This window comes from Pyrgilauda ruficollis, unplaced genomic scaffold (genome assembly GCF_017590135.1).
Source record: "Pyrgilauda ruficollis isolate IOZ18807 unplaced genomic scaffold, ASM1759013v1 scaffold7, whole genome shotgun sequence".
NCBI classification, from domain to species: Eukaryota; Metazoa; Chordata; class Aves; order Passeriformes; family Passeridae; genus Pyrgilauda; species Pyrgilauda ruficollis.
This window is the reverse complement of record NW_024528821.1, coordinates 7,486,117-7,508,921: the sequence shown is the minus strand read 5'-3', so window position 1 is coordinate 7,508,921 and position 22,805 is coordinate 7,486,117. Positions and strand designations below refer to the sequence as shown.

The 22,805-nt window shown below is 40.3% G+C and overlaps 1 protein-coding gene across 4 annotated transcripts in view; it reads left to right on the top strand.

Annotated features, from left to right (window-relative positions):
- Positions 1-18,302, top strand: part of KIAA1210 (KIAA1210 ortholog) — a 62,465-nt gene extending 44,163 nt beyond the window's left edge. For 3 of the 4 annotated variants that reach the window (XM_041485073.1, XM_041485072.1, XM_041485070.1), the window contains exons 9-12: positions 212-1,810; positions 2,570-2,730; positions 3,200-3,299; positions 6,352-8,498. In XM_041485073.1, the coding sequence (XP_041341007.1) occupies positions 212-1,810; positions 2,570-2,730; positions 3,200-3,299; positions 6,352-6,524 (2,033 nt within the window). In that variant the 3' untranslated portion in view covers positions 6,525-8,498. Of the gene's footprint in view, positions 1-211; positions 1,811-2,569; positions 2,731-3,199; positions 3,300-6,351; positions 8,499-14,758; positions 14,831-16,658 lie in introns of those variants that run through there. The other variant, XR_005956619.1, reaches the window with a different exon arrangement.
- The last annotated feature ends 4,503 nt before the right edge of the window (positions 18,303-22,805 follow it).

Genomic DNA, 22,805 nt, shown 5'->3' with positions numbered 1-22,805 from the left:
CTCCCTGGATTAGGTTTGTTCAAACTAAAATTTATTAAGTCTTTCACTTGGACTGCCCATTTCTAAATAGGCTCTGAACAAGCTTATTTATCAGTCATAAGTGCCCAGACATGGGGCATTCCTGTTAAAGGACTGCACTATCTGGGATGCATACAGATGGTGTCTGAATTGTAACCTTTACGTGCACACTCTTTTCCTCTGTTTAATATAGGATTATCAGCCCAGGTGGGACACTGTGCAAAGGGAGGTGGTTTTAAGGAGACACCAGGTGTAAAAACTCCCACTGGTGCTGCCCCTGACTCTTGTGATTCCACACCTGTGGCAGAAGATCCCTGTGCTTTGCTGCAAGAGGATGGGTGCCTGCCTGGTGTGGGACATCACAAAGGAGCCACACTTCTCCTGAGGCCTGAGCCTTCTCCAGTGAGCCTGCAAGAACACCACAGTGCAAGAGTGATGTACCCTGCAGATGTGTCTGCTAAGGAATCAAAAATACATCCTCAAAGGACCAGTGCTGAAGTACCTGCACTTCCAGAGTTGCAGCAAGTTGAAGGAGAAGCTGCTGTGTCTCCAGACATACCAGCAGCTGACTTGTTTAGCAGCGGTGTGGAAACAGTGGGCATGGATATATTGCCAGATGTCGCACCAAGTTCCTCAGTAAATTCTGTGGATCCAAACACTAAAGCCCAGGAGAAGGGGGATCCACTGTTTAGTAGAAAAGAAGAACTCTGCTTTGGTGCTACAGGGAATCACTCCAGCCATGCTGTCTCAGATACTGCACTGAGCACTCCACAAGCTGCAGTAGCTGCAGTAGCAGAGTCGTGTTCTGACATCAAGACAGTGGCTGATTTGAGGTCTGAAAAGAGTTCAGTAGCAAAAAATGACAAAGAAACTTGTGAAATTATGGAATTTCAGTTATCCAAGGACAGTGTAGAAAAAAAAATAGACACTGCAGCATCTGTCTCAAAAGCAGTTTGTATGGCACCTTGCAGTAAATTGGAAGTATGTTTTAAAGCAGAAATTGTTCCTGTTTCAAAGGGTAACCAAGGCAGTCAACAGACCAACACATCATGCATTTCTGAAAAACTTTCCATTGGGTGTCTTGCCTCTTCAAGTTTGACTGGCTTGAAGAGTAATATATCTTTTGATGCTGACAGTAAGGAGTACCAGGTAAGCACTACAGCTTCTCACAGAAAAACAGCAGAAGGCAGTCAATCATCACATGAAAATGTAAAAAGTCCACTGAAGACTGCTTCTGCTAAACCAGTCAGATTTACCATTGCACCAGCATGGCAAAGATCTCTCTCAGGGGGTTCAAATTCAAAGGAAGATTCCTATTCCAGAAGTTCTCCAACATCCCCCATAAGACCAGAGTTCTTTGAAGGAATGACAAAAGAACCCACACGATTTGATGCAATTATGCAGGAATCAGCAAAAACCAACTCAGATAGATTTGATCGAGATTGTAAGGACAGAGATCTGCACTTGAATTCTTTTATGGAGTGGGCTGACCATGAAACACAAAACTTTGAGAGCCCATTTGGGGTCAGACTAAGAAGAACATCATCTTTACTAAAATACCAGAATGAAAGCCGTGTAGAGCCTCCAAAGCTGATCCCCCCAGCTGCTCCAGCTGCTTCTTCTGCTTCAGTCAAGGAGGATCAGAAATTGATGGGCACTGGGAAGCCACCTCCAAGCCTTCCTGTCAACACAAAATCAGTTGTTAAAAAACCAGAACTCCTAGAAGACAAAAATCTTACCAAGGCAAGATCAGAAGAAGTGGCAAAGAAGCAAAATGGTTATAAACCTTCAGGTATTTATGCTGTATTTGTATCCAAATATTGTAGAAAACAGAGACCATGTACAGAGTCTTGGCAGAGTGGCACAAAAAAAAAAATTAAAAATTCTCTTGGCTAAGAACAAAATTCAGCCTTGGGGTCATCGGCACTGTAATTTAATTGGCTTGATGATTTGGCCAGTCAAGAGAATTCTTGGCTTATCTTAATGAAGGGTGTGTTCCAGCAAGAAGAACAACAGAATAATAGCTTAAATGCCTCTGAAAAATTTCTGGTATGAGGTATTTGTGCATATAGTTGGAGTTTCAACACAGATTTTTAAAACTTGCTGCAGTTTTAGTTAAAAATTCAGACTGCAGCTGCTCAAACCTTAACTAGAAGTTGCATCAGGTGAGATTTTTTTTAAACAATTATTTAATTTAAAATATTTAAAAAGTGACAAGGAAGCCTGTATTTTATTGCCTACATGAAAAAATCCTTACTGTAGTACTCATTTAATCTGCCATGGATGGATGTTGTTTCAAAGGCAAAATCCAGTTCACAGTGATCTCAGTGGGACATCTGCCATTGACTTAGACAGAAGCAGTTGAGTCAAAAACTGGAGAATAAACAGAAAAAAAAGTTATTGCCAAGGACAAAATCATCAGGGAAGGTAATTTTATCTCCGCTATGTTCAAAGGCTATTACAGATGCTGAAGGATTTAAAATGTGAAGCACTAGCTTTAGGCTGACTTGACCTAAATCCCTTCTTAACTTCAAAAATGCTTCTTTTGTAGAAAAAGTCTCTCCATATTTGGAAACTGCTTCCTCTGAACCAGCTTGGGTCTCCATGGCAAAGCTGAAACAAAAGGGTTTCCAGGACCATCCTCTTGCCAAAGAACATAAAGATGAAGACAAAGCTTTCACCAAAGTGGATCAGGGGGAGGTAGAGTACCAGGTAATGTTGCATGGGTGTGAATCTTGCCCCAGGTCACCTGGGTACTTCTGCAAACTGTTCAATATTGTCTTCATGGGAGGTGTGTTCTGAGCACTACTCAGAGAGAGCTTTGCAGGCCAGGCCTCTAAAACAATGAGAGAGACAAGTGAGGCAAGTGAACAAATGCCTGGGACTGCACTGCCACAGGGATTCATTTCACAGCTGGATTTTCCTATATGTTCCTTTGCACTGCTCAAACATTAACCTTTTCAGAACTTTCTTACTGCCCAGAGCATATTTATGTAGCTGCTTTGAGTTGCATTAGCTTCCTCCCTGCCTTCTCCTTCCCTCCTACAGGATGTTCACAACCATCCTTGCCTGGCTTTTGCTGCCTTTCCACAGGCAGGTTTGAGAGGTTGCCAGGGAGAGCTCTGTGAGTGCCCACAGCTGGCAGTCAGTTGCATTCTTTTCTTCTCTCCTCACACTGCAGCCAGGGATGTGTGCTAGTGAGGACACTCTGAAGAAGAACATGCCTTCCAGCTCTCAGGACAGGAAAACACAAATGAAGACTGGTGTGTCTGCAGCAGCAGGTATTCTTTGTCTTTACATAGTGGCTACAGTTTGCACCAGTAAGTGGTGTGGGTGGCAGGGGATGGGGGAAGAGACACACCATTTTTATAATCAGCACACTTTATATAAGGCCTGTTCAGACCATGGTTTTTGTATAAGTCAACATAATGGCTTGTTTTCTCAGCAGAGAAAGCAAGTGAGGAACTCTTATCTCCACTTCCAGTTCATGAAATGGCATATAAACAGTCTGGTGATTTATTACTGGCCAAGATCAGTACTGAAGAATAGCAGTTGAAGTTGGAGAATGTCCAGAAGAGAGCAGCAAAAAAGGTCAGGTCTTCTAGATCTCCAGTCAGCCAGGAAATGCTGATAGGAGTGTTTAGTCTAGAAAAGACAACTAAATTCTCTGCAGAGGGCAAGACTACTCTTTATGGCCAGCATGAACTTAAAATGCACCAGGGGATGTTTACCTTAAATGTTAGGAAATACTTTCTAACAATAAGAGCAGTGAGGTGCAGAAGAGCGTGGTTTGCATATGGAGAGTGTGCAGTTTCCATGGTCAGATGTGTTACATAGATAAACATATATCAAGAATAGTTTATGTAGAGTCAGTTTTACCCTCAGGTGAACACAGACGCTGGATGGCCCCTCTCCTGAGCACTTAGCTATGTTTCTCTGTATTAAAGATGCAGGGGAAGAGTGTGACTCACTTGGTGACTCACATTATTACCTCTTCCAAGGCTTCTGCTGGGCTGCAGCTTCTCCCTCCCTACTTACTCAGCGTGGTGCCAAGCCTCAGTGCCACGCTCCAGCTAGACACAGAGAAGCCAGTCCTTCAGCTGTGAAAGCATATTGTGCTAGCTGAAAGCTATTGATTGCAGATCCTGCCTAGGTAGGTAAGAAATGCACCACTGTGCCAGACCTGTGGCTTTTCCATTGCAGATTCCTGCAGCTGACACAGTGAGAGATGCTGTCTGGAAAGAGCCCGTGCACCTGGCCCCTTTCTTTCCCTGTGTAATCCAGCAGCACCCAGAGCTGTTGTACTAGAGATGTTTGGCAGTACCTCTATGCTGCTCCCTGTAGTAGTTATTGCTAGAGCTGTTAGCCATTTCTGAATCTACAGGCTCTACAAAATTAGCTTTCTCCCTTATCACAGCAGGTGACTGGCTCAGGGTGTTTGCACCAACACAGAAGCTCTGATGTTGGTTGCAGCTAATTTTGTTTGTGTGTGTATGTGTGATTAAAATACCACACCTTCTAAAAAGGATTCTGCTGCAGGCCTGCCTTGTCTTGTGGTTTTAGGTGCAAAGTGAGAGATGGAACATAAACAGGCTGATTTTTGCTCAGATGAGGTCTTCCTTTGAAAGGCTGACTGGATTTCTGTATATTGCATCATCCTAAGCTTGGAAACCCAGCAGCCTTTGGTCAAAATTCAGAACTTCACAAATTGTTCTGCTACTCGTCTTTGTGGTGGTTACAGCAGAATTACAAGTTTTTTTGGGTCACCTCTTCCCCAGAATTGTCCTGGTTTCCTGACATGCAGTGACTGTTTCCTTGCCTCCAGAGGTAGCATTTATAGGCATATTCTGGTGTCCCACGACTTGAGCATCACTAAAAGCTCTGACTAGTGCTGATGTTTAAGGAAAACACTGCTCTTCTGCTGCTCAGAAAGCCAGGCCCTATTGTTTAGGAAATGTTCAGTACTATCTGCACATGAGTAGGAAATTTGGAATCCCAAATGTAAACTCTACTCTTCTCTGATTTGGTTCCCCTTAGCCCAACCAGGATTTTGTCTAGTTGAGAGTGCTGGTGGTGGAAAGGATGTAGAGTTAATATCCAAAGGAGTTACTTATTTGGATTGTTGTGATTATTACAAAGAAGGTTCTCTCCCAAAAAGGGAAAATTAATTTTCAAAATCAAAATTTCAGTAACACTTGAATTCCTACCTTGTCTTAGATACTTCTGAAAATTTCTTGTGTATGTAGAGCTGAAGCCTGTTTAATGGACAGTATCCTACCTCCAGTATTCTTAAGTATAGTTTGCCTCCTGCAAGAGCTACCAACCAGCCAGAACTTTTAAAAGACCAGAGACCTCCTGAGTGAAAATAGGAACTGCTTTAGCTCTGCTCATTGGGTGTGACTAATGGAGCTGAAGGATATTTTCCATTGATTTCAGTGCAAGCAAAATCAAACTTCTTTTACTTAACATGGCTTAGACATTAATTTTGAAAAATTTCAACAAGGTGGACGGAGCAGGCCTTTTCTAAATAGGAACTCAAAGCCATCAAAGAAGCATTATCTGTGTTCCTTCATCCTTTGTGGGTATGACAGGCATCTGTTAGGCTGCATCAAGAATACCTAGTACCATCAAAATCCTACCATCATAGCTTCCAAGTGAAAGTACATAAAGCAGTGGTTTGATTCCTACCTGGTATTTAATAATATTGCTGGAGCAATGTTTGTGTTGGCAGTGAAGACTAAAAGAAATCTTTAAGTCTTCTCAGTATTGGAAAACATAAACTTCTAACTCCACAGCAAGCCTGGAGTAATCCTTATCCTGCAGCTATTTTGTTTCTGCTTTCCTGCATACTCAGAAGTCTTATTCCTAGATTTTCTTGCTCTCACAGAGTATAATTAGCCTGTGGAACTCCTTGCTGTGCAGTTTAATAGAAATCAAGAGTTTGAAAAATTAAGAGATTAATTAACCAAGAATGTGAATTAGATATAATAGTCTGTAGTCTTCACATGCTTGAAGAATTTTGAAAAATGTCCTTCATTTATCTGGGTTTAGACACTTGCTGTTTGGACTGAGGAGACAATTTTTTTTTTATGGGCACATTACTCATTGTTTAGTATCAATTTTCCTGTTGCAAGAGCTGGTCCTCACCATTGCTGTAGCTGGACCAGAGAGTGCCAGCAATAGCCAATTAATAATTCTTTTGTCTTATTGGTGAGTCACAAGCATTTTGGGCTGTAAAATAGTTTCTTTTGAGAGAAGAAAATATTATTGGCAGAAATTGATTTTTTAACTCTCTAGACTTCTGATGAGTGATGTGTATCTTCTCATGGGCAGGTAAAGTTGGACCAATTTCTCAGGAAGCATCTGTGGTTCCTGCTGTTGAAAAGGAAGCAAGGCACTCCTCTAACCTGCCAATGACACCCTGCAGTCCTGCTGAACCACCCTGGCTGTCCCTGGCCAAGAAGAAAGCCAAAGCATGGAGTGAAATGCCCCAGATTGTACAATAGCAAATGACATGACCATCCTTCTTTGCATTGCCAATAGCTGTGTTAACTCCACTTAATCCTTTCTTTACTGTGACCATTTTTTTTCTTTCAAGAAATAAGAGCCTTAAAACTTTTGATCAGACTGTTGTATATAAAGACATAATGAAGAAATGCCATTGTGGGCTTAATCTGATGTATTAGGAAGCTGAGCATTCCCTACTACCAGACACTAGGAAAATTTGGTTCATTTTTATATGCTTACACATCTGATGGTGATGTTCTGAAAAGACATGCTTCAGGCTTTTGAAACATTTCTCTAGCAAAATATGTTTTTAAAGTCTCTTTTAAAGAAACTTGTTCTTTTAAAAAGACTGTACAGTGTTTTGTAGGGTTTGGCTTTGAGCTAAGAAATTAACGTATGCTTTAAAATATTCACAATGCTGGGCACTGACGCACCGTGAGTCATGGACACTGATGTCATCACACTTCTTTCTGTAGAGCTCTATGCTGGGCAGCCTGACTCTGCTTCAGATTGTTAATGATCTGTTTTGTGACAGCTGCAAGATCCAAACACACCTGAGATGGAGTGGTTCTGGCTTTTGTGTGATTTGAGGTCTCAGTGCTGTTGGTCTTGTGCTTGCTCACAGATCCCCACTGGAATGGCCCAGAGCTGCACACCCATTCTCTCCCATGCACTGGACAACCACCACACTGTAGCATGTGTCTACTATTAGTTATACCTGTAGAAATCTGGGTAAATTAAACATTCTACTAAAAGAATCGTTCCTTTCTTTAATGATGGCAAATAGTGATTTTTTTTGGTGAGATTCCTCAGCCGATTGTCTCTCTTAAATAGTATGTTGGGGGAGAACTTGCTCTTTAGAAAGTGGCATCTTCTTTCCAAGAAGCACCACCCTCCATGTTCATAAAGATGTATATTTACTCAATTGTATGTAGTGTTAGTCATAAAAGGGGCATCTGCTTTCCTTCTTGTCTCATCAGTCTTTAACCACTAACTCAACATCAGTCTGAGAATGTGCAGCTGGAGCAGGGCCTGGCCTTGCAGTCACTCACATTCACAAAAGTTTTGCTGTTGACTTTGAAGGCTGCAGACATTTGAAAAATAAGCTTTGTGAAATGATGTTGGTAGGTTAAGAGACAGTGGCACTTACTGGTGCTTCCAGTTCTTGCAGAATTGCACGTTTTTGTAGTTTTTGTTTACAGACAGTGCAAAATTTGAAGGGTGATTGACTGGTTTTAGCTGGAAAGTTGGTCAGAATTTTTAAAGGAAAATATTATCTATTGATAGGATTAACTGCAAACCGAAGAAAATTGGTTTCAGATCAGCTCAAGCAAGACTTTAATCTTCCAGTTTTGGCCTGAATTTAATATGTAGTTTTTGCAATTTGAAAACAGTATTAACTAGGAGCTAGACTGTGATTTATTTTTTTTTTAATAAAGGTGTAAGCTTACTTGCCCAGGAAGACTCAGAATCTATAGATACTATTTATTCTGGACTAACACCAGAAAGGGGTTTGACTTGATAAGGAAACAAGGAGTGGCTTGATAATTGATGCCTATTTTGTAACTTCTTTTTCTCAGCTTTAGGAAGCATATATTTCCTTACAAAGAACTGAAACGTTTGTATTTCTCTGAAACTTTTGAGTGTAATGTAAAAGAATTTACTCAGTTTTGATTCCTGGAGTTTTGTACAGCTGTCATCCCACCACAAGCTTACTGATCCTGTGTAAAATACAGGCCTTTCTGTATTTAGCAAACTCTCTTCTCATTCTGTTAATGTGGATTGTGATTCTTCACCCAAAGCACTGCAATGGATCTATAATCTCTCTTTCCCTGTGTTTACTTTTGATCTTAATATCGTTCCTGTCTTTTATGTTTAGTATGTATATATGTTTTTGTAATCCTTGTCTTGAAGGAACCCCTTTTGTATTCCATTCCCCTATTTGGTTTACTATTAAATGCTGTTGCCAGTGATGATGATATCATTTCTGGGAAGAGGGATGGATGGCCCTCATTCATTCAGGAAGAAATAAAAAGAGGTCTTTGGTCAATATTGACTCTGGATAAACTGCATAGATTTTGTTTTGGGGTCATTTTGTGTGACTTAAAACTGATCAACATAGCTGGTCAGACTAAGGAACTTTTCTAAATCTAAGTTTAAGACAGCATGAGAGTGCTGATGGCTCTCCTGTTGCTCTGGAGTTATTGCTCCTTCAGTGAAGGGTTGGTTTGAGGGCAGGCACTCATGGTCATAGGAAGCCTTGAAAATACTTGTTTGTGTGTATGCAAAGAAACTGCTCTAGGAGATTTTTGGAGTGCTTTAACAAAGAAGGAAAATACTAGAGAATCATGTGATGTATATTTGAAATTCACTTGCATTCTGCATTTCTGCAGTTAATGTTTTCAAGTCTCTCTGCAACTAAGAGAAAAAAAAAAGCATGTAGAAAAATCATCAAGACTGAGTCTCATGTAATCAAGGAGGTTAGAAGATGGGATTATTAGATAAATGTTGAAAGATCAGTGATTTATTGTTGCATTTACAAAAGTTGGTAACTCAATTAGCATGGTTTTGAATTCTTGTTCCAGTGTAGTTTTTAGGTGTTCAGTGAGTAAAAATAACTAATATAATAAGCTCATTTTGGGTGATTTTTTCTAGACACAGTCACTGTTTTTAAAAATAAGCTGTATTGAAGTGCAGAGTTCGTTGCAGAATGTCACTGTGAGGTTTTGTGGAATCTGTAGTGGAGGATGCAGGAAGCTGTCTCTGAATTCCCTGTGCCTCTGACTTGGCTCTGTGTGACAGCAGAGGGTGCTGGTGCCATCCCTGAGCAGCGCAGGGGGAGGATTTTGGTGAATGTTTGCGCTGTTCCAGGGAGAGGAAAGCACTAAACACCAGCCTTCTCGTGTAGAACTTCTGATAGAGAGGGCCTCCCTAATGTATTATGTTATGTCTTCTTAAGGGCTGTTGTCTAAAATAAAAGATGTAATTTGTTTTGAAGTATTACAGTAGAAACTCTCAGCTCAGAAAAGCTGCAGCTCCTGAGTGTGTGCCACCTGCTCTCCTAAGTGCTTTTCAGATCAATACAGGAAGGAAATTAGCCTGTGAGGGTACTCTGTCCTTTAGAACTGTTCCTGGAAGAGGATAGATCTGAAGGATACAGGTAATGAGAGATTTGATTAGCAGCCCAATAAAAAAGGCAAACATTTCTCTTTGTTTTTTCCTCCAGTGTTTGATAACCTACCTACAATTTTCTTAGAGATTTATCCTGGTTATAAGATTTGACAAATTTGTCACATCAGTCATCACCAAAACATTGGTAATGATGATGTGGAACCTCTTGGGGAATCAGAGCATCTGTTTAAGATTCTGACCTTGATTTGCTTGCTATACTATGAAATTTCTCCTATATGTTGTCAGGAAATATTGCACCCAAAATATCAACATTTGTTGCAGGCTACAGCCTGGGATAGTTCTTGGTGCAGAGGTTCACTGAAACCTCTGATTGCCATTGAAACCAGCTTTTTATGTCTTTTATGGAAGTAGGCAGATCAAATAAACTGTAATTCTGGTTTTGTAACACAAACCCATTCATCTGCCCAGAACAAAAATGTTACTCAGGTATTTCCATCTGGGTAGTTGAAGGGGCATGGCTTGATGAGGAGTGAAAGTTCAGCATGAGAAATGAAAGGCTTAGAGTGGGAAGCTGCAATTCAAATTACCCTTCCCTAGTGGGATTGATCTAAGCCTAAGGAAGGGCACTGAAAGCAATATTTAAATAGTGATTTTTCCTGCATTTCTCTCTGCGTGTAAGGGATACCAGTGCTCATTGCTTTAAACCACTTTAAGGAGGTGAGCACCATGACTGTGCTGCAAATCAAAACCTGTGTGAGCTGCTGATCAAGTCCACAGCAGAGCAGCACTTTAAAAGGAATTGCTGTATGATCTGTGCATTAAAAATGCAACTTCTTAGGAGTGAACTAAGCTGAACGTTAGCAGCTTCCTCTGACTTGAGGGGCAGATTATTGACTATGGAAAATGTGAGATGCTATTTTTATTCTCATTGTGCTAGGAGTGATTTAAAAAGAAGCTATTTTAATAGCTGTTTATTTTATAGAGGCAGTTCAAAGAAGAAGAATCTAGAGGCAGATTATCTAAACAGGATTATTAACTGTCAAGTCTTGGACTGATCTGTAAGCCAAGTTAGCCACTAAACAAGAAGCAGGTAAGGAAAGGGGTGAAGCATGGAGTATTTAATTTATATAATTTTGTATGATGTAGAAATAGAAAGACAGAGGAAGAGACTGATTGACATAAATAACCTACATGGAAAAGGTTGTTTGGTACCTGAAAGCCTCATTCCAGCCTTTCTTTCTTCTGCCTCAGAATATATTACTTCTCTCTCTAAGCATTCTTATTTTTCATTTGGGGGATCAAAAACCCAATTTTTACTTAACCTGTTTTGTAGTCAGTCCTATTTTATACAATTTGGATGAAAAGCTGACAAATGCAAGATCGCCTGTCAATGCTGGCAATCCTTGTTCAAAGTTCACCCTAATCTATGTGGTTAAACTAATATTTCATTGCATTTTCTCTATTATACCATTCTGGCTCCAAATTAGTTTTTGATTTACAGGTATTTTTCCAATACCGAAGGGTGGGATTAACTGCTTTAAAATTAGAGCCTTTCTACATTACTTAGGAATATGTTTCCGTGGCATTGAGGTAACTTCTTCCAAGTTACACAATAAGTTCCCTATAGAAACTGCAGCAATGTATGGGAAAAGGTCGAAGTCCTGAGGCTGTGCTGTGTTTCCATAGAGTTGAAATTCCATGCAGCAGCCTCGCCTGATGGTGTCACAGCAGTGCTGAGAGCTGACAGAGCAGCAGGGGATGCTGCTGGTTGGCTCCTCGGGGTGGCACTGGGGCTGTGCTCAGTGTCACTGGTGACGTGGGCAAGGCAGGCACCGAGCAGCACTGCAGGGGTGACTTGCACCCCAAAGGTGCAAATTTACCAGTTGTGCCTGTGGGATGAAATAACTCCACTGGACTTTGTGAGCTGTAGAAATATGTCTTGTTCATACAGGAGTAAATAAAGTGACATTTCTGTCACAGCTAGATGTACAAATTAGGATATATCTACATTAAACTAGAGCTGTGTTTTAAATATAAGAGGCATTTACTCAGTCTGGATCCTGAGTCATACATATTTCAAAGAGGAGGAATAAATATATGTTTTAGTACAGCATTCAATTCGTAAAGAGAGTTCTGCCCAAAGATGAGTGACCTCATCTGTAGTTGCATGAAAAAAATCAGAACAGAGCCTCATTTTGTGGGGGTTTTTCTTCCACTTTGAGAGAACAATTTATTACATAAGCATCCTTAGTGTGATGATCCCAATAAAAAAATAATTGTCTCCTTACTTTGCATTGTTTATAAAATAAGAGCTTTGGCTGTGAGGTGTACTTCATCCTGTGGTAGAATAATCACAAAATAATTGAGTGTAAAATGCTAGAAAAATCAATATCAGTTCCCATTTTCTATTTATTTAATAATTTCAGAGCATTACTTTCTACTAAAGCTACCCAAATTCTGCAAGGTACTTCATCATGTTCAGTGTGGGCTGAGGCTTGGACTGACCCCGTGGGGCCTGTCCAAAGGCAGATTGTGGGTTTAGTCCTGCTCTTCACTGGACAAATTGGATTAGGCCCCTTTTAAGAGATGTTTGAGCAAAGTGGAACAAAGCTTTCAGGAATGTGTGTTATTTTTATAATAGCAAACCATGTCATGCAAATTCAAAAGAAATAACTCAGGGGTTGATATGGCATGGGCTGATGTGACAAAGCGTAATATTGCAATCTTGAGTCCAGCCATACTTGGATGGGAGAAAAGTTGGGTCTTAGCACTTACTCCTGGGAATCCAAGCCTGGTAGCCAGGTTGGTGGGGCTCTGGGCTGTGCTCAGTCTAATGCCTCTGGGACGTGTGTTTGCCTTAGACTTGCTGGCTGTGAAGGTCTTCACTTATTCCTAGGTAATGCACCTCAAAAGGGTATCTGAAGTGCTCAGAAGTTCCAAGCAAATGCATCTTCACTAAAGCCACATTCTCAGTTACCCCTGAGGGCCCCTTAAATCCCAATGAGCAGCAGCTGCTCCGTGCAGCTCCTGTGCCCGGAGGGGCCCTGCCCGTGTGCCTTTGCATTCAGACAGCAGCTCCCTCCTGCCATTCAGCAGCAGAAGAGTTGGTGCGGCTTCAGCTCAGGGGCTCTCTTGAGAGAGCTGTGGCCAGTCCTTACCCAGACAGGTTGTTCCATGGTGTGTTTGATTAATCTGGATCACTGGGTTTCCTCCAGGACCGGTGGCTTTATGGCTGCCAGCCACTGCTTTGGCCCAGTGTGCTCATTCACGTACAACAACTTCACCAAAGTCACTGCAATTGACAGGAACTGAGTGAATGTAATTTGCTTATGTTGGTTTTTATCCTATTCCATCCTTTTCTAATGGATTTCACCTTTGAAGGCAGCAGCTCAAAAGTGAGAGTATACAGACACCCTGCTCTAATTGATTTTTAGAGCACACCACTCCTTTAAAGGGCAGTTTGCATCTCTGAAAGCTAATGCCACAGCAGAAAGACCTGGCACGGCACGGTGGGACGCCTGGACCCCTCTGTGGAGAGACTTAGGGTGTGGCAGAGCCTATTCCCTTCCCTGCCCGGCGTTGTGCTGCCGGTCAGCAGCCCGGGCCCGGCTGGAGCGGGGTGCAGCGGGGCCGGGCCCGTCCCGCCCGGGCTGTCCCGGGACCGCTCTGCCCCGCCGCTTCTCAGAGCCCTGGCGTTTGTTTGCTCTCCCCTGGTGTTTCCCTCGTTGTGCTGATGTAACCGTTGCATAATAACCTAGCCCTCAAAATTACTTTCTCAGTTTTTGCCGTGTGGGAGCAGGGGAGCCAGAGGTGCCGGAACGTCGGATTCCTTTGCTCGGACCAGCCGCTTGTCACTCCTGTCACTCTTTAATAATGGGAGTCTCAGGAGTGGGTGCACACACTTTTGCATTGACTGAGCAGAAAAACCAACAGTTTTCCAGACAGAACTCATACTTTTTCGAGACTTTTGCATTTGTTTTTATTAACAGTATGGGGCTGTAACCACAGCACTGCAATTAAGATTTTTTATTGTAGGGAGTGACCTAAGCAGCAACACTCTTTATGCAATTTTCCAAAGAAATGTAAAATAACAAGGATTTCAGTGCTAAGTGGCACTTGGGGCTTTCTTTCAGATCTGAGGAACGGCTCTGTCAGACAGGAACAATCTGCTAAAGCCAATGGAATTAGTTTGGTCTAAATAAGATTATAATTGGGCCTTTCTGTTTCTGCATTGCTCAAAAATAAATCCCAGTAAACAACTTGAGGTCAAGTCTCCTCTTAGCTATGCCAGAACTGTGTTGAAATGGGGGGAAATTGCCCCAAATTAACACTGTCTGATAGCCTACAGCATAAAAATGGTTAAATATATATCTGTGTTTCCTAGGTAGCCCTTTCAGAACTTGGCTTGTAATTAACAGTTGTAGTCTCTTACTAGAAATACTGTTTTGTTGGCTTCTTTGACTTCCTCAAGTTTACATACAGCAACAGCCTCCTTTGCAACCTCACCAAAGTCACTGGAATGGACAGGAACTGAGTGAATGTAATTTGTTTAAGTTGTCTGTCACTGCAGACATTCCTTCCCCTGTGCTGTCCCAAGGTGGGAGATTTCACAGCCTGACCAAGCTGAGATTTCGGTTCTGTGTGCTGTGGAACTGTAATGCAGAGATGCTGCTCTGGTCCAAGTTTGGATCCGAACTCTCTCAAAGCGTGGAGATATTTGGAGGATTGTTTTTGTTTTTAAACCCATACAATTTTCTTGTTCTTATAAACAGTGTTAATTTTGGAGGCACTCTATTAATATGCAGCCTAATAGCAGAATAGCTGCTACTATCAACACATAATCGTAAATATTTCTACTAATAGCCCAAACCTGACATTCTGACTCTAATTAATCTGATTATGCTTAATAGTAAATTACATTAATGATTTGGACATATTTTTTAACTGGTGAGGCTGCTAATCAGTTTTGCTAAAGTGGCATTCTCTGAGCTAGAGGTTTACCTTGCTTGAAGGCAGTATTAATCCCTGGCTAAAAAGATGACTGTCTTTGTATTTCTGGAATCATCAAACTAACCTTTTTTTTCCCTTTTATTCTTTGTAGTGCAGTGATGTGCTTTGAAAGAAATCAATTTATGGGAAACAGTCTGTCTACAGCACGAAAAATACTTTTGGGGTAGGTCTGAATTTATTTTTGCTTTCTGAAGTCTTTGATGAGTTAACAGCTGTGTGCTTAAAGCATAGAAATGAGAGCTAAACTGAATGACCTGTGACCATGTATTGTCACAGAAGCAGTGAAGTGCCTGTGTCTAATGCAGGCCTATGTTTGGAGGCAAATTTTCTCTAGCTAGAAAGGGCTGAAAATAGGAAGCAGGTTTCCATTCTGGTTTCCCAGAAAAGAGTGTGTGTTTTGGCTCCAAAGGAAGCAGGGAGTAGACATAGAGCTTTTGCCCGTTTTCTACAGGGTATCCCACTTCACACTTGCATGATACCTATTTCATGGAATATATTCTGCAAATTTGCCTTCTAGCACTGGTTGGCTGTGGAAGCTTGTCCAGCATCTTTTATGCTTTGGTGAGACCTGCAGGACTTGTGGATGGTTGACTTTGACCAATGTGAAATGATGGTTTCACCTTCAGTGCCTTTGCTGAGCTACCACTGATGCAAACTGCCTCCACAGAATAAACCCAGTGTAAACTTTTCTTAAAGGATTGAGGAAAAAAAGTTGGTCTCTGGCAATGAAATGCTGTTTTTATTTTAGGCTTCTCAATGTATGAGTGAGGAAGTAATCTGATTAGCACATTTGCTAGAGAAATGAACCAATGGGAAGGTGAAAATATTAATAAAATATAGAGTTGATTTATACTCAAACTGGCCTTTAAATTTGCAATATATGCTGTAAGAACATGCTTATATAACCTCTATTTCTATTCATAAAGGTTTATGTGGGTCTATATTGAATTATGCATTTAAAATTAATCCACTGAGGCAGCCCACTGAGATGCCACTTCTCATTTAGTAACTGCATTAAGGACTTTGTGCTTCATTTAGAAACTGTGAGAAGCTTGCTTTGTGCTGTGGAGAGGAACTGGCCTGCCAGATTCAGACTGGCTATTATAGGGTCTTTAAAACAACCGTGTCTCTGTGTCTGTCTCTCCCCAAGTTACCAGTAAAACTCTATTCTTGACTCGTGTGACGCGACTCGGGCAGCTTGGCTGAACCTGACAGACCAGACCGACCCGTGTCAGATTCCTAGAAAAGATTAATGGAGGTTTTCTTCAGGGGCTGGGAACAGCTGATTCTGCCTTTGCAAGGCTCTGGGGACCCAGAACGAACAGACGCACACATCAGGGTTTTGTACCAGCAGCTGTAATTCAGATTTATTAAGTGTTTTGTTTGTGTAGCTTTCCAGTTCCTCAGACATTGCAAAAGGGTCAAGAGCTCTTCTAGATGTTTACATGGATTTTATTCTAAGAAATCTTAGACTCTTGGTTTGTCAGATGTGCATTCTTCAGAGTGCAATTATGCTGCAAAAATGGCATTGTGAGGCTCTAGGTTGTGTCTGAACTAAACTTCTTAAGCTTAAAAATAAAAGCTTACTCGTTGTGCATATCCACACTAGTGAAAAAAACAGATTGACATATCTACAAAGCTTATCTTGTTGATTACAAAAATTGACTTGTTGTGGGAATGAGTTAATTGGCTCTGGGCAAACCTGTTGTCTCTCTGTTCTGCTTTTGGTTGTTGTTATCATTAAGATGGTGCTTTGTGGCCTTTGTTTGAAAAACTTGTGAAATACCTGGCAAGGCGCAGTTTATATTTCTCATTCTGAGAACTGTGCTTATACTGCTAAAATATTCAAGTGTCTTCTGAATAATTAAGAAGTTAATTTTGTGAATACTGACACTGAAGATGTTTTCTCTCATACAGAGTTGTGTATCTTCTCTTCCATGTTTCCCACCACATTGTTCCCTGTCCCTTGTATTCTCCACTCCACCTTGCAGATACTCCAGAGCCACCTGGAAGTTCACCGTGTTCTCTCTGTGTGCACCTGCGTGTTGGATGATTGGCTGGCAGGCTGAAATTTGAAAGGTGGTAGAAATATAAAAAAATATTGGTTAAAAGTCTTGTTCAAAGCTTCTCAGAGATGATGGATGTGCAGGACCATATTGTAAGTGAAGTTCTGTATAAACCCAGGTTAAAAGTATAAATATTTGTAAGAACATTTTTACATTGTCTCCAGTTACCAAACGTGTTTTGTTTGCTGCTTTATTTCTGTGTGAGAGAATTGATATGTGTGACTTACTAGAGGGAAGCTAAGTTGGAAAAAGGGATTTTCATGTAAGTACAGAAAGTGCTTATTCCCCTGATCATTTTTATCTGCTAAAGGATTAAACTCCATAGTCTAGATTCAGCTGCTATAAAAATTTGTCTCTTGCATGTATGACTGTGCTGTACTAGATGAAGGTTTCACTGCTGCAGGGTGTCACGCAGCCAGTCCCAGAGAGGACTTTGACTATCAGGGTAGATACTTTAAGTAAAATGCAGAAGGGAAGGTAAATAACATCTATATACAATAGACATCATTTTAAAACAGTCTAGCCTTTGACAGATATATAACAAAATTAAGACTGAAATCCTCAAAGTTATTTAGGTGTCTCATTAATGCAGTGGAGAATTGGATGTGTGACTATTTAGGGACCTGAAGTTAAATCAGAAAATAATGAACATCTTGAGGAAATTATTATCAAAGATTAAAATAGATCAGAAACATCTTTCTTTAAGTCTCACCATTTAAAGGACTCCTTACAGGTTTATTTGTGTTTAGATTAAGGGTAAATAAGATCATAAAATTAAATGTTCATTTTGATACATGAAAAGCAACTGGTTGCATAACTGCCGAGTTATGAAACCTATATTTTTGTCCTCTGCATTCTGAACATCTGTGGCCTATATTTAATTGTAGTTTTCATCTTCAGTTTGAAGAAACAATGTTTAGCCTGAAGACAAAAGTGATCAGTGTAGTGAAATCAGCTAAATAGTGTGGCTGAGTCTCACTTGCTAATGGAAAAGGCATTTTTATGCATGCTCTAACTTAGAAATGTTATTCATTTGATAGCTTATATACAGTTAAAGATGCTAAGACATGGAGGGATTGTACCTCAAGAGGAACAGGTGCGTAAGGATAGAAACATGGGGCCATATTGCGCCATCAATTTTTAAACAGAAATCTGTACTGGTTCCAGTAGGAAGTAATTCTGGTAAAATATTGATGATGTGATATGACCCATGGGCAAGAAATAAGGAAATGTGCAAAGTACAGCAAGCCAGTAGAAGTAGGGGAAATTATATGAAATGATGAAACAAAAGGAATGAGCAACTTCTGAAGTAATACTCCTGAAAAGTCTGGAGAATGATACAGAAAGGAGGTTTTACATAGGGTGGCAACATGATAATGTCATCACCTTTCCCCCAGCAGTCCATACAGCCAGAGAGCTTCAGCCCAGATTTGCAGCTGTGATCTGTGTTTTGCAGTTGGTCCGTATAATGGACTGGATGAGGTTTCTGTTTCAGTCAGCCTCTCTTTTTGACATGTAATTCAAATCCAAATGCTAATCTGCATTTGTGACTCAGAAATCTCTAAGTGACATCCTTACCAAAGAAAGAAAAGATGGAGCCTTCATGTAGAAATAGAAAGGTGATGTTTGAAGGATGTTTTTTAATTTTTAAAATGCAGGTAGTCAAGAACTTCTGAGATGTTTGTGTTCAATTTGCTTCCATATTATTGTAGCTGTTAAATTCAAGGTCTCCATAGGCTTCTTAGCCCATGTCTGAGTTGCAAATCAAGCTGTCTGCAAGTATACACTAGTGACAAAAAACAAAGCAGGTTAGGAAGTTTTAATTTTAAAACAAATTCTGTTGTTAGATGTAAATCTGAGGTTTCCCAGGTGCAATCTTCAGGAGAGATCTTGAGGTAAAACTACAGTTTCTTCCAAACACAATAGGATTTATTTCCACAGAGGTAAGGAATTCTAAACTCCAGTTTCTGCCTGCACATCTCAGGAAATAGACAGTTGGTTTGTCTGGCTTGGGATGGGCTGCTCAGTAATGAGGTCTTGTTTATAGCCATGGCATTCAAGAGCCTTACCAACGAGGGGTCCCAGTTAACTGAACTGAAGGTGGAAATGTTACCATCTGCTATTAAAATGTAACTTCTCATATTCTGCCAGAGACATAATAAGCATTTTGAGAGTTTTCTAACACATTGCCATTTATTTCCCCACATTGGATCTGTAGATTGAAAAGAACAAAAAAAGGAACCCTCAAACATACGCCGATAACACATGCATATTTATGCAGCCAGCAGTTCCCTTGTTTAAGAAGAATACTCAAAGAATTAAATTTCATAATTTTCTGAAATAGCAAGGACATTTAAAGAGCATCTGTGGATTAGTCTGAGTAAGTTTGTTCTGTGAATTGCTTGAAAAGAAAACAGACTCTTCCTAGGTATTGCAACAAATTGTTCCCAGCACTTCAGCTTAACACAGTAAATGAAAATTCAGAGGAAGCAGCACAATATTGGATGAACCTGCTTCAGAACATTGGCTCAGGCCACAAAGCAAGTAATTAACAAGCTGAATGAAGCATTTAAGCCCACGCCTTATCATTTATGTAACTAACCTTTGAGTTTTGGACGCACTGGTATGCTGCAGTGAAGCCTACACAGTGTTTCTTTTATGTGTGTGTATTGAGCAAATGGGAAATGCATACCCTGCCATTTGTTTTTCACATTTTCAGCACTTATCAGAGTTCTCTGGCTGAGTGATCTTATATTGCAAAAATGTACGCCTCTTGGTCCTTTTTTCTGTAGTGCAGTATGAATCTAGACAAGCCTCAGCCTGGCTGTGTGTGTGGGGATGTATCCTGCTTTTAAGGGTGCTTCTGAGCTTGTTTAAAACATCATTAGTAGCACTAGAAAAGAATTAATTGCATGCCACTTTTCACCAAAGAAGCGAGTAACAAGAGTGATGGGGATTCTGCAAAATCCTTGTTTGTGGAGGCAGCCTTCAAAAACAGCTTTGAAAACAAATCAGGAATGCTGTGAACCAATGAGGTCTCAAAAGATGTGGTGTCCATCCTCGTCACACATCTGTTTTTCCCATCCTGAGAAATACTGGGCATGTTAGGAATGCTGAGACTGCTGATGACAACATTAGTTTCCTACAGAGCTCATGAGATAGAAGTGGAGTGTAACATCACCTCTGCACTTGGGAAATGAGTCATTTTGCTTATTAATGCTCGCTTTTGTCTCTCCCTCCTGTTCTTTTCTCCGTCACTTTATAACCAGACTTATTTGGAACTCTTGTGAGACAAATACCATTTCTCCTTGGCAGGAGGAAAATAAAATAGCATACTTAACATGGTTATATAACACACTGCTATGCATGCCTAAAATGAGGTCATTTTGATTAATATATTTATCTGGTGTGCAGCTGTAACAGGACATGTAATTGTGATTAAAAGACCACCGTTTTCTTTAGTCTCTTTGCAATGGCCTTTGGTTTTTGTAACTAATATCCCGGAACCTAATGGCAGTTAGTTGCTGGTTATGTAATATTTTGTGCCCTGGGGTTATGGTCCTAGCTTTCCAAACCTCGGAAAATTGTAGCGGGGAAACACAATTTCCTTCCTTTCCTCTTTCCTCTGTCAGAAGTTAGGTAAGAATTCTGCACTAATTATGTTTATTAGAAGTAATTCAGCAACATATGCATAGAAGGAGGAAAGAGAATGGGGCAAACTGTGTAATTCCTTAAAGTAGGAAATGTTGCTGGATGATGGAGAAAGTAAAAAGATGAGATGAGTAATAAAGCCAGTTACAGTGATCCAGGAGAAAAAGTGGAGCAGCATGCTGCAAATGTCTCTAGTATCATCTGTGGGAAAGAGAGAACCGGTAGAATCTGCTTTTGGAATACAAGCAGATGTATTTTTCTTTTGGGATGTTGAGCTGCCATTCTTCAAAGTTCTGACGCATCCGGTTCTATTTCGGTTTGATGACTCCTAACGAGACACGTTAGGCTGCTGCTGCTCAGAAGCCAGCATTTAAAAACACTGTTTTTCTGTTCCACTCTTTCTGGCAAAAAGCTCGTTATTCAAGTACTTGCTCTAACCTTTAGTTACCCTGGTTGCATAACTGGAAAGCAGCATCCCACCATGCACTTCTGTGACCCAGTTGTGCCTTTCCAGTAGTGACTTTATGAGTTATGAAAGGTGTGTCTGCCACATTGCTACAGAAGCATTTACTCTACTGACCCTGATTTCCTAAATATTATATAGTCATTGTTCACTAAGGAGTAAAAACAATGTAAAAGCATGTGAAAAAAACCCTAATTCCACTATGTTGAAAGTCCCTGTGTTTAGCCTTGATAGTGTTTGGACTTCTCATTGATAAAAAAAATACTTGTAGAACCAATTTTAAAATCATTAATGCTTCAGTAATCTTTCAAAATTAATTTTAGATGGTACATTCAGTACTAATAGTCACAGTACAAATCATTGACTCATCCAAGGAAGAGCCTGAATAACAATTGCTTTGTTGAACTGATTTGCAGTCTAAATTGTGATGTGCAGCTTTCACATTTTCTAGACTGTCTGCAGACTTGCTAAAATCCTTCCACATTATCGTATCATCTATTACCCTGTATTCTACTCATGATAAAACCTCCCTGTGGATGAGAATGAATTTCTAATGTCTCATAGAGAAAACTGTTTATTGCTAGCATTACTTTTACAAAGTCTTTCTGTAGCTCATAGAAAACACAAAAGAGACATGTGCTTGGTTTTTTTGCCATCACATAATACAGCATAAGTCAGTTATATAAAATCCCTTACATAAATAGCTTAATTCTCCTTTCATTTATATGGAATTATAAATCAAGAGCAGATCTACTGAAACAAAAGATGTTACACTAGCATAAAACAGGTATTGACAGCATGTGCATACTTTCATTATATAGATTCTTCCAGCCAGTGATTTTTGGGCTTTAGCAACTTGAAAATCATCCTGTCTTGAGAACTAAAGTATTTAGTATGTGTCAGCTGAAGGCTGGTCTTCATAGCAAAGCTACCTTTCCATCAGTTTTCTAGTAGCCTCTGTACATTAATTTTTGTTATCAATATACAATTTATCTGTGTAGTTAAAATATGACATTGCTCTTGTCTAGTGAGCATGATATAACCAGTTCTTCTGTTGTGTAGGTTGTAGAGAGCTTGATATTAGTGACTGATGATAAAAGCCTGTTTGAAAATCAGGAAGACCTTTAAAAACCCATCCTAGCCCTACAACAGTTTAGTAAAGCAGTTTCTAGTCTTCTTTCATCTGTACATGTGGGCCAAGAGGCTGAGAGATGGCATTCCTTACCTTATCCTTGGTTGTGTAGTACGGAGAAAAGACCAGGCAATCTCTGGCTCCTACAGTAGAGGCTAAAGACCTGTTGAAATTAAGAGTCAGCACCTCTTTTGAAGGTAAAAACTGTTGCCATTATACCTTTCACCCAGTCACACAGAGAACCAGGGCACATTAAGAGAAGTTCCAGGATTTTGTGGCATCTTTCACAGAACAAAAACATGTTACTGACAGCATTTTGAAGCTGGGGCAGGTCACAGGCAGGTCCCATGTCCCTTTGCCCAGCATGGCACAGGGTCCTGATGCCATGCACAGCAAAATCAGCACAGGGTCTTGTGTCAGGGAATTGGGGAGCAAAGGCTGACTGGAAACAGTGGCTTTCCTTTAACTGCTTTACAGGATAGAAATCATCCAAAATTGCTAATGATCATTCTAATATGAAGCATTATGTAAGTGTGGATGACTTTAGCATATTTCAAATACCATTTGAATCAATCTGTGTAGGTACAGTTATAAAACGAGGACATAGTGAGAAAGTAGTTGGGAAATATTTTGCTATCCTATATTTGGGTTAAATTCTGTTTCATATTGCATCTAAACCCCTCTTTTTTATAACCACTCTTAAAGCTTTTAAAACTAAAGTTATGACTTCAAAACAATAGTTTAAATCAACACATTCCCAAGAAAAGGTCCAGTTTTGATTATTTGCTATTTCTGATGAAAATGCACTTCAACCAAAACTTCCTCT